The sequence below is a fragment of the Eschrichtius robustus genome, chromosome 9 (genome assembly GCF_028021215.1).
Source record: "Eschrichtius robustus isolate mEscRob2 chromosome 9, mEscRob2.pri, whole genome shotgun sequence".
Classification (NCBI taxonomy): Eukaryota; Metazoa; Chordata; class Mammalia; order Artiodactyla; family Eschrichtiidae; genus Eschrichtius; species Eschrichtius robustus.
The window spans coordinates 68425015-68437969 of record NC_090832.1 but is presented as its reverse complement, the minus strand read 5'-3'; the positions used below and the strand labels follow the sequence as shown (position 1 = coordinate 68437969).

General features: G+C 43.5%; 1 protein-coding gene across 2 annotated transcripts in view; it reads right to left on the bottom strand.

Annotated features, from left to right (window-relative positions):
• Positions 1–814: 814 nt before the first annotated feature.
• MDN1 (midasin AAA ATPase 1) overlaps positions 815–12955 on the bottom strand; it is a 156733-nt gene continuing 144592 nt past the window's right edge. The window contains exons 93-102 of one of the 2 annotated variants that reach the window (XM_068551457.1): positions 12155–12325; positions 10331–10494; positions 9520–9609; positions 8052–8167; positions 7239–7413; positions 5951–6024; positions 5743–5857; positions 4836–4899; positions 3199–3341; positions 815–2357 (exon numbers count right to left, since the gene is read on the bottom strand). In XM_068551457.1, the coding sequence (XP_068407558.1) occupies positions 2169–2357; positions 3199–3341; positions 4836–4899; positions 5743–5857; positions 5951–6024; positions 7239–7413; positions 8052–8167; positions 9520–9609; positions 10331–10494; positions 12155–12325 (1301 nt within the window). In that variant the 3' untranslated portion in view covers positions 815–2168. The other variant, XM_068551458.1, reaches the window with a different exon arrangement.

Below are 12955 nucleotides of genomic sequence, written 5' to 3'. Positions count from 1 at the left end.
CCAGCTGCACTGCAGTCAGAGGAAAGCAAAAGGGAAGACAGAATAAGGTAAATACCCAGAAGTTAGACCGGACAAGTTTGGGGTTTGGATGGAGGTGGAGAGGAAGGTAAGGCAAATGTAAAGGTTGAGCTCCAAGTGAGAGCGTGAGAGCGCAAGCCTATCCGCAGTAGCTTCTTCTAAAGTGACTCAGGTGTGTCACTCTTCCTAACCAATGCTCTCAGTTCCCGATGGGCCTCCTGTGTCTGCTCCTGGGCTTCCCAACCCTTTTCCTCTCACAGCACAAACTGAAGATAGCACCCTTGGGTAACCTGCTTACTGAAATTCTTCTGTTCCAGACCCTATTAGCTATCCCAGGGCCAAGGGAATCACTTACGCTGGTACATCAGTTGGGATGCTTCCGCTTAGCTTGTCCTGTCCATTAAAGGGTAGATGTGATGGACTGCATCACAGTCACAATGTTAGTGTCTTCCCTCCCTGCTGGACGATTAAACTTCCTGCCCCACAGAGGCCTCTGGCCAGTGATGCATCTCTTACACTCAGATTTCACCTTGGAGCAGCACCTTTACGAGCCATTGTGCGTGTCCACCAGCTTTTGCCCTTCTTCTGCCATGAGGCCAGCATGCTGAGGCTCACCCACCACAGACATAACCACAAGAAACAGACCCCGACTTGAAATAAGCCACTGAAGGTGCGGAGTCGTGATACACAGCATAAACTAGTGACTGACAGACAGCTGACTGATCCAGCAGACAAGACCCCCTGGCGCACCTTTTACACTCCTGTCATGTTCCATTAAGAATGGTCACAAGTTACATCAACAGTGGTATATTTTTTAATAGTTTTCAGAATACAAGCTGCATAGCTTTTTAGAATAAAAAATGATATAACCTCAGGTACATGCTTTAGGACACCTGGTTAAACAACAAGCAAACTGCGTCTTTGAGGACCACCTCAAAAGGGTGGCACACTTCACACTGTAACTTGATAACAGACATGGAGATAGACGATTACGTCATGGCATGTTGTCTGCGAAAGAACATCTGACAGACAGTCAGAACTTAACTGTGTGCTGTGTTCTATTTAAGTATTCAAGCACTGCTTTTTGGCCAAGTAAAAACTGCCTAAAAACCGCTGATGGATTTTTGACTGGAAAAAAAGATGTGGCTGCTTAGTTTCTTCTGCTACTTCTCTTGAAGCACTTCTCTTCCAGCACGACAGGCTTGGTTCAACGTGAAATCAGTGTGAGGAATGATTCTTCCTCTTAACAAACAACTGTTAAAAAATGAACTAAAGAAATAAATTACTACAACAGCACGAACCGTGGCACAGAGAGGATGAAATACAGGAAAAATCATCTTTCCATCATTGCATAGTCTCCCGAAGCAGCAAAGGTGAAGGAGGACACTGAAAAGCCATTTCATTCATATATGGCCCAAGGGGCATTTTCTGATGATTTGGGCTCCCATGATGTCTGGTGGTTTTATAAAAAAAAAAAAAACACACACATACCACAAGCCTCCTACCCTCGTACAGAAGTTAGTTCCTTTCATAAGAAGCACAGTAAAAAAAAAAAAAAAAGACTCTCTAAAAAAACCGCAGCTGCCTTAGCCACTTGACAGCTTTCGGGTATACACTGTGGGCTTCGCAAGGCCAAGCCTTATTAGCGCAGGGTCAAAAGGGAAGTTCCCTTTAGTCCTTTGCCCAGAGGCCTGGCACAGTCCCATGCTTCCAGCAGCATCTCCTCATGGAGGTGTCCAGGGTCCCCGGGACGGAAGGCAGGCAGCTGGGCCCCAAGGGTGGGGTGCAGCCTCCTCTTGGGCCAGGACTTCCGAGACGAGCCCGAAGGGCAGCGCCAACCCCCAAGGAACGAGACCAGACACCTGCTGCTGCTGTTCCTTCATGGCCCCAAGTTTATTACAAGAACTGGAGCCCAGGCACAGCAGGGAGCATGAAGAGTTTCCTCTAGGCTCTGAAATCGTATTATAAAATAAAATGTATGTTGCAATAAAATTTTTTGTAGCTGTTGGGTGAATGTTTATAAATCAAGTCTAAGATTAAATACCATTTTCGAGCTGGGAGTTCAGAAACAGTTGTCCAAAAGGGAGCGCCTGGCAAGCAGTGTGACATTCTGACCGCAAAGCCTCACTTAGGACCGTGTTCCTTCTGTTCTACGGGTGGTCAGAGGCCGTCACCAGCTCAAACCACTGCCTGAGAGCATCGCTGAGCGTCTCGGGAAGTGCGTTCACGTCGCGTAGGATTACATAGAACGGGAACGGGAACTCTTCCATGTAGGATCGGATTTCAGGCATCTCTCCAGGCCCTTTAAATATTGGTACCTTGATGTCCAAGATAGAATCCTGGCAAGAAAAAACATTTAGAAATAAAAAGAAAAACTAAATCAGTGTCCATAGCTAGCTCTTTTATGATCTCCTTTGCAGACAATTTTTAGGTCTCACACGTCTAATTCCTGCTTATAAAAATAGCTCTTATTAATTACTAAGTAAAACAGAACTCTCAATAAGGAGGAGGCAGATCTCTTTCTGAGCAGCCCTTCCAGGAGAATGGCCACTAAAAGGGAAGGAAAGGGGTAGATAAGCAAACCTGATTTCCCTACAATGGTATTTCCTATTCTCTACTTGGAATAATTCACATTAAATCTTCAACTTGCTATCCAGCCCTTAATGTGTGACCTGCAGAGACAGTACTTCCCCTGGAACAGAACCACCCCGTGGACATCCTTCATGTAGCAACTGATGCTTCCTCCTTTGAGGAGGGCACTGCTGAGATCCAAGTACTTGGAAAGGCTGGTCTATGTTTCCAACGGACAGGGCCCATCATCAAGGCTGCTGATACCTGCAGCGACGCTGTGCAGAGGGAGGTGACCCACCAGAGTACTAGTCAGCACAGAAAGTGGTTAAGAGGACAGACTCTGAGTCAGTCTGAATACTGGCTTCCTTGTCATTACCTGCAACCTCTGTGTTTCTGTCCTTCACTGTAGAGTGGGAATAACCATCCCTACATCACTGAGTTACTGCTCGGTTACACGAGAAAATAATTATAAAATGCCTAGAACAGTGCCCTTCAGGATGCCATGAATGTTACAGGAGTTCTTGGTATGACAGTGAGACCCAGGCCATTTTTTCAGATAGAACAGCTTGAAGGGAATCCCCAGAAAAGTGGCTTTTAGTAATCACTCACCCGTGAACTGGGATTGTCCAACACAACAAAAATGACAAAGATGTTAGCATTCCGGGCGGCCTGAACTGCTGCTAGGACTCTGTCTTTGCCCTCAAAGAAAAGGCCGCGTCCGTCAGAGACCACCAGGAGGAGCTGTGCAGTTTCTGTAGTAGAACATACAGCAGGAGAGGAACTCAACGCAAACGGCAACTCAAAGACTACATACGGGGACTTCCCTGGTGGCGCAGTGGTTAAGAATCCGCCTGCCAATACAGGGGACACGGGTTCGAGCCCTGGTCTGGGAAGATCCCACATGCCGCGGAGAAACTAAGCCCGTGCGCCGCAACTACTGAGCCTGTACCCTAGAGCCCACGAGCCACAACTACTGAAGCCCACGTGCCTAGAGCCCGTGCTCTGCAACAAGAGAAGCCATTGCAATGAGAAGCCTGCGCACCACAAGGAAGAGTAGCCCCTGCTCGCCACAACTAGAGAAAGCCTGTGCGTAGCAACGAAGACCAACGCAGCCAAAAATAAATAAACTACGGACAGTAAGACAAATTAGTGCAGACTTTCTCTGTGCTGTTAAAACCAAGCAGTTCTCTGAAACTGGTGAATTCTGGGCACAAATAAAGGGGGCCTCCAATTAGATCTATTACTTTGAACACGTGAGTCACAGACAAGGCTGCACAAAAACATATACGAAACTTCTGTCAATAAAACAATTTCCCAGTAGTGCTTTGGGGAATGTCACATTTAGATCAACTTTGTTGTACAGCAACATGTGAGAATTAAAACATGTTTATGGATATAAAGTATAAAAAGAGCAGTCCTGAGTAGACCATTAGAAGAAAGTGCCCAAATCAGAAAGCTAGAACTGTATCTTCCAAATTTCAGTCATTGTCTATTAGTTTCATACTTCTGTCAATTTCTTGTACCTAAATTCTGTTTTTTTCTTGAAAAAAACTTAAATAGAAATTTAAACAAAAACTTAAATAGAAGGGACCACTAAAATGAACAGTGAATAAAAAATGTATTAAAATTTTTAGCATATTATATATATAATGTTTCCAGTGAAAGACTGTTGGGCTTAAGGGCAGGCTGTCTTCTGTCAAGGAAGGGTAGCAAGTGTTGAGAGGCGTGAATGACCTTCAAAAGGAAGTCTCCCCATGGTACAATCAGAATTGAGGATTTAGGGAAAGGCTAAAGAACTGGTGTGCTGCAAAAGCCCCAAATCAATCATGGATGGATTAGCTGGTTTCTGAATCATGTCCTTCTCCTCTTTCCTTTGTTATTAAAATATTGAAGAATACTCATTATATTGAATTCCACACACCCTTACTCCTTTCATTCACAATTGAACTCAAATCTATCAAATGAGTATACACTAGTTAATTACAAACTAGTTGGTGTCTGCCTTCTCCTTTGATTATAAGCCTCTCGAGTATGGGTTCAATAAAAATTTTTGAATGAATGAACGGGTGAGTAAAAAATTCCATGAATGTTTAATACCTCTGCATCATCCTCTGTTTATGTGTTTTCCTATAGAGCATACACTTTAAAAGATGGTGATGGGTACAATGAGATGAAAACGAGCAACTTGCAAATAGTACAAGAACAGAAAAGCATTTTATTAGCGAGGACCAAAGAACGCAGCTCACCTGGACTGATGTTTTGTGAGAGCTGTTGAGCAGCTGCAAACATGCTGGCTACAGACTCTAGAAACTAAACCAGAAACAGACAATTAGAAAACTATTTAGGCTCTCTTCCCACTATCACAGAGACTGAAATTACTTCTGGCACTTAAGTGATTATCAGATAACCATCTCAAATCTATAGCAATCAAACTGTCCCTTCCATCCATCCGTAAAGGACTGACAATCCTTGCACTTGGCGTTTACATTGGGTGCTGGCATTCTCAAGCACAGACAAGACCTGTGTCCATGGCATATACCCCACTAGTGTTCTACGAGACACCCCAAAGGAAAAGAAACACTTCCTCTGGGGGACAATAAGTCAGTAACTCCCCCAAATGAACCAAAGAGCTGTCTTCTTCCAAGAAAGGAAAAATAGCTGAGCAAAAAAAAGAAGGCAAGAAAAAATGTCCAGTTGTAACGTGAAGGGAGGCTAAATTACGGCAGGAATCAGGAGGACAAAGTCGTTATCCCATGCTGTGTTTAGAACGTATGCCATCCTGAGCAAGTCACCGGCTTTATTTCACGTCGTTTCTTCTCTAGGCTAAATGGTAGAGAGAAATTGGCCTTGACCCACTTGATAAGGGTACTGGGAGGTGGTTCATTTTTCCAAAATGTTCCAAACCTCTCAAAATAGGGAGCCAGAAAATCAATGATGCAAAGTCAAATGATCTGTGAAAAACTGAGAAAAAGAGATCACACCCTATTTAATAATGGATGCCAAGGGAGATTCTCTTCCAGTGGTACACCGGCTGAGGCTTAGGACTATTCTCTATTGTAAATTTTACCATACTGGGGAGGAGGGAGTTCTAAAAATTATGTCTCCCCTATACCATAAAATAACTTCAGAAGACATCTGAAGTCATCAGCATACCTGAGCAATCTTGGTTTTCTTTTGTTGGAATTTGCAGAGCCGCAGAATCTGGGACCCTGAGTAATCGCTGAACTGTTCATGGAATGGGTGTAACAGCTTTACAGACTCTCCAAAACTTGGGGGAGAAAAACCAAATACAATGGGAGTTATTTTTTGTCATGCAAAAAAAGAGGCTGGTTTTCCCAATGGGATTAAAAGGCACTCTTACCTGCACACCGCAATCTGACCCACTTCCAGAAAGGTTAGAGCATTTCCAATCACAGCCAGAGATTCAAAGGCAAGCTGTGAAACAAAGTGAGGGGTTGAAGAAATCGGAATATCCTCTACACTAATGCCTTTCCACCTTTTTTATACCAAGATTCCCACAGAAAACACTACTTTTTTGGTACGGCACACAGGGGAACAACATGAATATGGCTATTCACAACCAACTCAGAGGCTTTGGTGGCTTTGGTAGCCTTAGGCCCTGGCTAATAGCACAAGCGCCGAAACCCAATATCCTTTATACTAGTAGGAAAGGTCTGCTCTAGACATCATCCAATAAAAGCGATCTTGAGAAATTTGGTCCATAAATTTTTAAGGTTTCGTTCCCCTTCTTTGACTATATAAAGTAATCTCTCATGGGTAAAAGATCTTAAAAACCAATTTATTCTAATCTATGCATAAATGACAGTATAGTTTTAGAATTTAAATTCAGTTAAAAAGATGACGATACTTGTAGCAACTAACATCTATTGAACATGTTATCAAGTGCCAGGTGCTAAACTGAGTGCTCTGCATACATGATTCCACTTAGTCTTCATAACAACTCTGAGTTTGAGGTAAGTATTGTTATAATCATTTTTTCAGAAGGTAAAACTGACAGACATAAAATGAACTGCCCAAAGTCATGCGGTACTAAGTGGGGAGGTGAGACCTGAACACAGGTGCAGAGGTTACACTTTTTCCAGCAGAGCCTGTGCACAGACTTCAGGCTGCTCGCTGACTTGTGCTGGGCAACAGCATCACTGCAAAGACCCCCCGACTCTCCACGTCCCTGACGGGGAGGGGTGGGTTGTAACTCCACCCAGGCTCCTAAGCCTTGTTACTACTGATAGAACACTAACTCTACACAGACGTAAAGGAACGTGTACTGAAGACATCTTCTTAAAAAATCAGGGATGTTCAGATATTACGTTGTGCATGGTCTTAAAGAATATAGTACATTCATTCTGTGGAAAGTAAACACTGACAAATTTACTTACTCTGCAACGAGACAATAGCACGGCAAGGCTAAGAAACACAACAATCTAAACGACCTACAGCAGTAGGACACCAAAATTTTTTGAGACGTCCTGAAATTGCCCCTTTGAACTCTTTTTAAATCTTAGATCTTCTCAAATATGGTCTCATATTCTCAGAACAAACTAACTGGTATTTCAAAGTGTTTTTTAGCCAGAACATATTTAAAACATTCAGGTGGCCCATCAAACTGCCACTACACTTCTCCTCCTTACCTGTTTGGTATGGTTGTCTACCATGCTAGAAGAGTCATCGACAGCCAAACAAATCTGATACTGGCGTTTACTGGGCTTGGTCCTTCGAAGCCAAATCTTGTCTTTCCGAAACTGACTGGCAATGTATGGAATGACCTTCCGCATGTTCAGTCGCTTCCCAGTTCGATAGTCTCCTCTGTTAAATTTAACCAAACAGGAGCAAGATTAAGGATAAAATCACAGCAATAATAACTTATAACTTATAACCAGTTATACCAAATAACCAGTAACCTGGCACAATGAAGTGTTACTGTCCATTGAGATTATTAAGGGCTGGGATCTTCTTGATCAGCAGCCAGAAAAACTGGATATGTATGTGGCAAGAATAATTGGGTCCTTTTAGAAAATTTAAAACACTTTTTGAAAAGAAAAAACATGTTTGCATTGAATATTAAGTCTTGGATTCTCTTTTGTGTTCTGAAACTATGCTTCTGGACACATCTTTGGAAAGATCTAGGTGAGTGATGCATGCAGCAAGTGAGTGACCCAACATGTAGAAGGTGAGCAGCACACACACCCAAGGCTCAGCCAATTTTCCCATCAGGTATTAATTAACTAGTCACAGAAAGTGCATTCATACTGAACTTCACAGAAACTTCTGTGGTAGAGATGATAAAATGGCAACGAGGTAAGGAACGCCATACTAGAGCCTGTGCAGCAGAAGTGGCAACCTAGACGCCAGCACCATAGCTGTTAACGTGCTAAGCTCAGCAGAAAAGATGACACTGCCATCTTTCCAGGGCACCATGAGTGCATCCAATGGAGAAGACTTACTTCAGCTTGGCGGCCTGGGTAGGCTCTAATATGAGACGAAGCTGTTCACACAGCTGTTGTGAAAGAGGTGCAGTTAAGAGCAGGTAACTCTGCCACATCTCCACTGCTGCCTTCTCCTGTGACAACAGCAACAACGTGTAAGTTACCCTTAGAAGGCTGGAGCCAACCAAAGTCATTACAGCAAGATGAAGGCCTGAAGCAAAGCAGTAGAAAACAACCTGCTTCTCTTGTCAAGCTGCTCTCTGATTCACCTGGTTTAAAATGTCTCCTCCTGGGCTTCCCTGGTGGTGCAGTGGTTAAGAGTCAGTCTGCCTGCCAGTGCTGGGGACACGGGTTCAAACCCTGGTCCGGGAAGATCCCACATGCCGCGGAGCAACTAAGCCCGTGAGCCACAACTACTGAGCCTGCGCTCTAGAGCCCGCGAGCCACAACTACTGAGCCCGAGAGCCACAACTACTGAAGCCCGCGCACCTAGAGCCCGTGCTCCACAACAAGAGAAGCCACCACAATGAGAAGCCCGCGCACTGCAACAAAGAGTAGTAGCCCCTGCTCGCTGCAACTAGAGAGAGCCCGCGCCCAGCAATGGAGACCCAATGCAGCCAAAATTAAATAAAATTTTTTAAAAATAAAAATAATAAAATAATTAAAAATAATAAATTAATTAATTAAAAATAAAAAAAATGTCTCCTCTTCCGCCAAAGCCACAACTCGCAGTTCCAATGAGAAAGTAAGGTAATAAAATATTGGAATTCATGACCAAATCAATCCCTTATTCACATCACCTATGAGGAGTATATAATGTGTACCCTTCACGTGGAGAGGGAGTTGTGATGGGTAATTTTGGTGCCAGGAGATCCAGCCACTTAATCATGGTCTCTCAGGCTCATGTTTCAAAAACAAAAGTGACGAGTGCAAACCTCTCAAGTAACACTCAGCAGTGTGCTTATTTCCTGAATACAAAGCTCCATGGTTAGTTTTTTTTTTTTTGCCAATTATGGCAGAGCAGTCAATACATACATGTGGTGAGAATAATGATAAGAGATACAAAATTAAAATATGTGTATTTAGTAAATTTAGGATGCAAGGTCATTGAAAAGGAAACATCTGGTTAATCTACACTGCCATATTGTATCAGCTGGCAATGTTCCAGGTGGCCTATTCAGAGAGTGACACAGTATAGACTTTTGCCCCATGTTTCAACCACTGTCACATCTATTACATCCATTACAGATTGAGCAATGGAAGTTAAAGAATTAAACACACCAGTTTCTCTCCGTTTTAATTAAGCTACAGATCTAGTGGCAAAGCAGGCAGAAAACAATGGATAGATGTAGGCTTCAGAATTATAATTATATTCTCCATATACTCGGTCGCTTTGACCAAGGTAATCGGAGTTAAGAACCTATTAAGTTTCCTGTATCTTAAAAAACAAAAGTCAAGATATTTTATAAAAAGACCAGTGACTTACTTCTTCTGGGGTTCCAGATTCGTGTGGCTGCCATGTTTCCAGCTGTCTCTCCAGCTCCTGTCTTAGTTCATTGACATCTTTTAAGAAGGGCTAAGAGGGAAAAGCCACGGATAGAGGAGACCCAGGTTGGAATCACCAACTCACTATACCTGGTTGCCTTCTTCCCTGCAGTATGAACTCCCCCTGAGATGCAAAACTTGAGCAAATTTAATGGCACAATTAAGACGCCAGACAACCATTCTTCTTCTCCTTCCCATTATGTAGAGGCAAAATGGATAAAGGAAATTTTAACATTTAATGAATCCATCCCAGTAAAACAAACAAAATACCCAGGAAGATATCAATAATGGAAATATTCTTTAATTAATCTAGACCATCATTAAGTCAAAGAATTAGGGAAAACAACTCAGTTAATTGACTCTTCCTAAATGCAGGCATTAAGTCAACGATTCTTACTACTTAACCAACATAAACTTAACTGTCCTGCAGGCTCCTCACACAAGGCTGGTGGATGTGAGAGGAGTAGATGTGAGAGCCAGAGGTCCGAGGACAAGACCCACCATCGTGGCGAGGTCAGGACACAGACCATCCACGGTGACCCTGGGATTAACCGTTAGAAGTGTGTTATCTGCTCAGAGAACACATGTCGTACCAACAGTACTCCTTAAAAGACTGATAAGGATATGATACCCCAAAACAACCAGATGCTATATAAAGTTCTTAAGACAAACATGTCTTAAGTTGTTTAAAAGCAACTTATAATTATGTTTTGTCAACTTATTGAAGTAGTAATTTGTGAAAGTTTTAGTACCTGGAAAATCGTGTCCACAAGGTACTGATGGGCTGTATGAATGGTCGAATCTCGGCTTCTCTCTGGTTTCTCATTCTCTGTCTCCCTGTGGGATGTGTCTGTCCTGGGGTCTTGGTCTTCCTCTGTGTTAACAGTTTGGGTCTCCATCTCCATCTCTTCAAAGCCTGTTCTCACACCATAATGTCAACATGAAGACTCAGCCTTCACAGTCACGTGGTCAATCCTAACAATTACTCAGACTTCACTCATTCACTCCCCGGCACATTAACACCTCGGCTCCACGTGTCCTTTCTCTCTGAGACAGTCTGCCAATTCTCACTCCCTTAACCTCCCCCTCTCCCCACCCTGATATGGAAGGCGGCTGTTCTGGGAGGCGGAAGTGGGGGGAGACTGTTCTACCCTGACAAGCCTCATAGAACCGTGTGATCCATTAGACTACGTTCATGCAAATAAATAAATAAACTATGTGCATGCAGAACTTTGACAGAACCAAAAACTAAAATAGCATCATAGCTCCATTTTATAAATGAGGAAGCTGAGACAAAGAAGACAAATAATTTGCCTCAACCTATAAAGTAAGTAAGTAAGAGAAAGTCTGGATTTGGATCTAGGAAGGTCTAATCACAGAGCTGAGCCGTTCCCACTGTCCTGTAACAGCCGGGCAGTCAGCAGTTCTAACACCCCTGAGAAGACGAACGCAGAAGGAAAATTTTTGAATTTAGCAAGTTCTTTTGAATTAGCACTTATACCATGGCTGATAAAGCTATTTTTTCATGTGTTGAATGAATTTAAAAAAAAAAACAAAACAGCCTTGTAATAGCACTTGGTCAGCTATGAAATGGAACTGTATGTAAGAAGTTTTGTTACCTTCTCAACATGCATTTCCCCTATTCTATTTCTTTAAACATTTCTTTAAATAAAATGTTTAAATATAGTATATTTTCATATAATTTAAAATATTGTTTCTCTAATAATCAAGAATATATCTTCTGGGGGACTTCCTTGGTGGCACAGTGGATAATACTCCGCGTTCCCAATGCAGGGGGCCCGGGTTCGATCCCTGGTCAGGGAACTCGATCCCAGATGCGTGCCACAACTAAGGAGCCGGTGAGCCGCAACTAAGGAGCCCACCTGCCACAACTAAGACCCGGTGCAACCAAATAAATAAATAATAAAAAAAAGAAAGAAAAAAAAAGAATATATCTTCTGGTCATACTGGAGTATGTGTACTATTCTGTTTTCTTCTACATATTTAAAAAAGACTGCTGGGTTGGGCTTCGCTGGTGGTGCAGTGGTTAAGAATCCGCCTGCCAATGCAGGGGACACGGGTTCGAGCCCTGGTCTGGGAAGACCCCACATGCCACGGAGCAACTAAGCCTGTGTGCCACAACTACTGAGCCGCGCTCTAGAGCCTGTGCTCCGCAACAAGAGAAGCCCGTGCACCACAACAAAAGAGTAGCCCCCACTCGCTGCAGCTAGAGAAAGCCCACGCACAGCAATGAAGACCCAACGCAGACATAAATAAATAAATAAATAAATACATACATTTTAAAAATAAATAAAATAAAGAAATAAAAAAGACGGCTGGGATTTTGTCTGAAACTCAAGTTTCAAGGGTCTCCGTGAAGGACAGCGTCCTGTAACACCTTCCACCTTCCTACTCCCAAATGAAATATGTATAGGGGAATTATTATGGGCAAATGAATATCTAAGCCATGGGTTAGGATGGGGAAGGAACTGACCAAACGCGACTACAGTACCAGAGAAATGGCTTCTCTGAGTCCGAGAGCTCAGGCAGGAGGGGGTGTTCACTGCAGGACTCACCTGGCCCGGCTGTGCTTCCCGACGTGACCTCCTCTGGCTTCAGCTGCTCTGTGTCTACTGCTCTGAGCTCCTCGGGCTCCTCCGCGTCCATGGAGGTATCCTCGATCTCCTCCTCCTCCGGAGCCTTGTTGGAGTCCTTTGCGGATTGCTGCTGCTCCGTGCTAGCCACATCTGCCAACAAAGTGCACACACATGAAAAGGTTAGCTCTTTGCAGAACAAAGGCATCACGAGTGGGTGTGCTTTTGGTCATTCGTAGTTTCCAAGAGTCTGCCACTGACTGGTTATGTGGCTTGGACACAGTACCTGGCTTGTCTGTGACCTACTGATGTAAGTACTTAACACTCCCCCCTCCCGCCCCCCGGCCAGAAGCTTCAAGGATATAGTGTAACTATACATGTGACCATAGAGTTGAATGTTTAGCTGGGTTTTTATTGCTATAGCAGACCAGAGATTGAACCAGAATAAACATGCCAGGCACATGACTCAGAGCAGCTAATGGAATTATCCTCATTGCCAAGTTACGGGTGGAAAAACTGTAGTGATAAAGTATAACAACACGGGGCACAGAAAGATCAGCATGGGAATCCCAGCATCGTGATCTTGGACAAGTTCTTAAACATCTTCGGCCTCAGTGTGCTGATCTATAAAATGGAGAAATCCCAGCTCGTAAAGACTGTTAGAGGAACTCCATGATCATGCCGCAAAGGCTCAGAATGGTGCTGGGCACAAGGTAAAAGCTCCGTGCATGGCAGCCATCACTGGTATTGCTTCATTTTTCTTAGAAGTGGGGACAGGGAGAG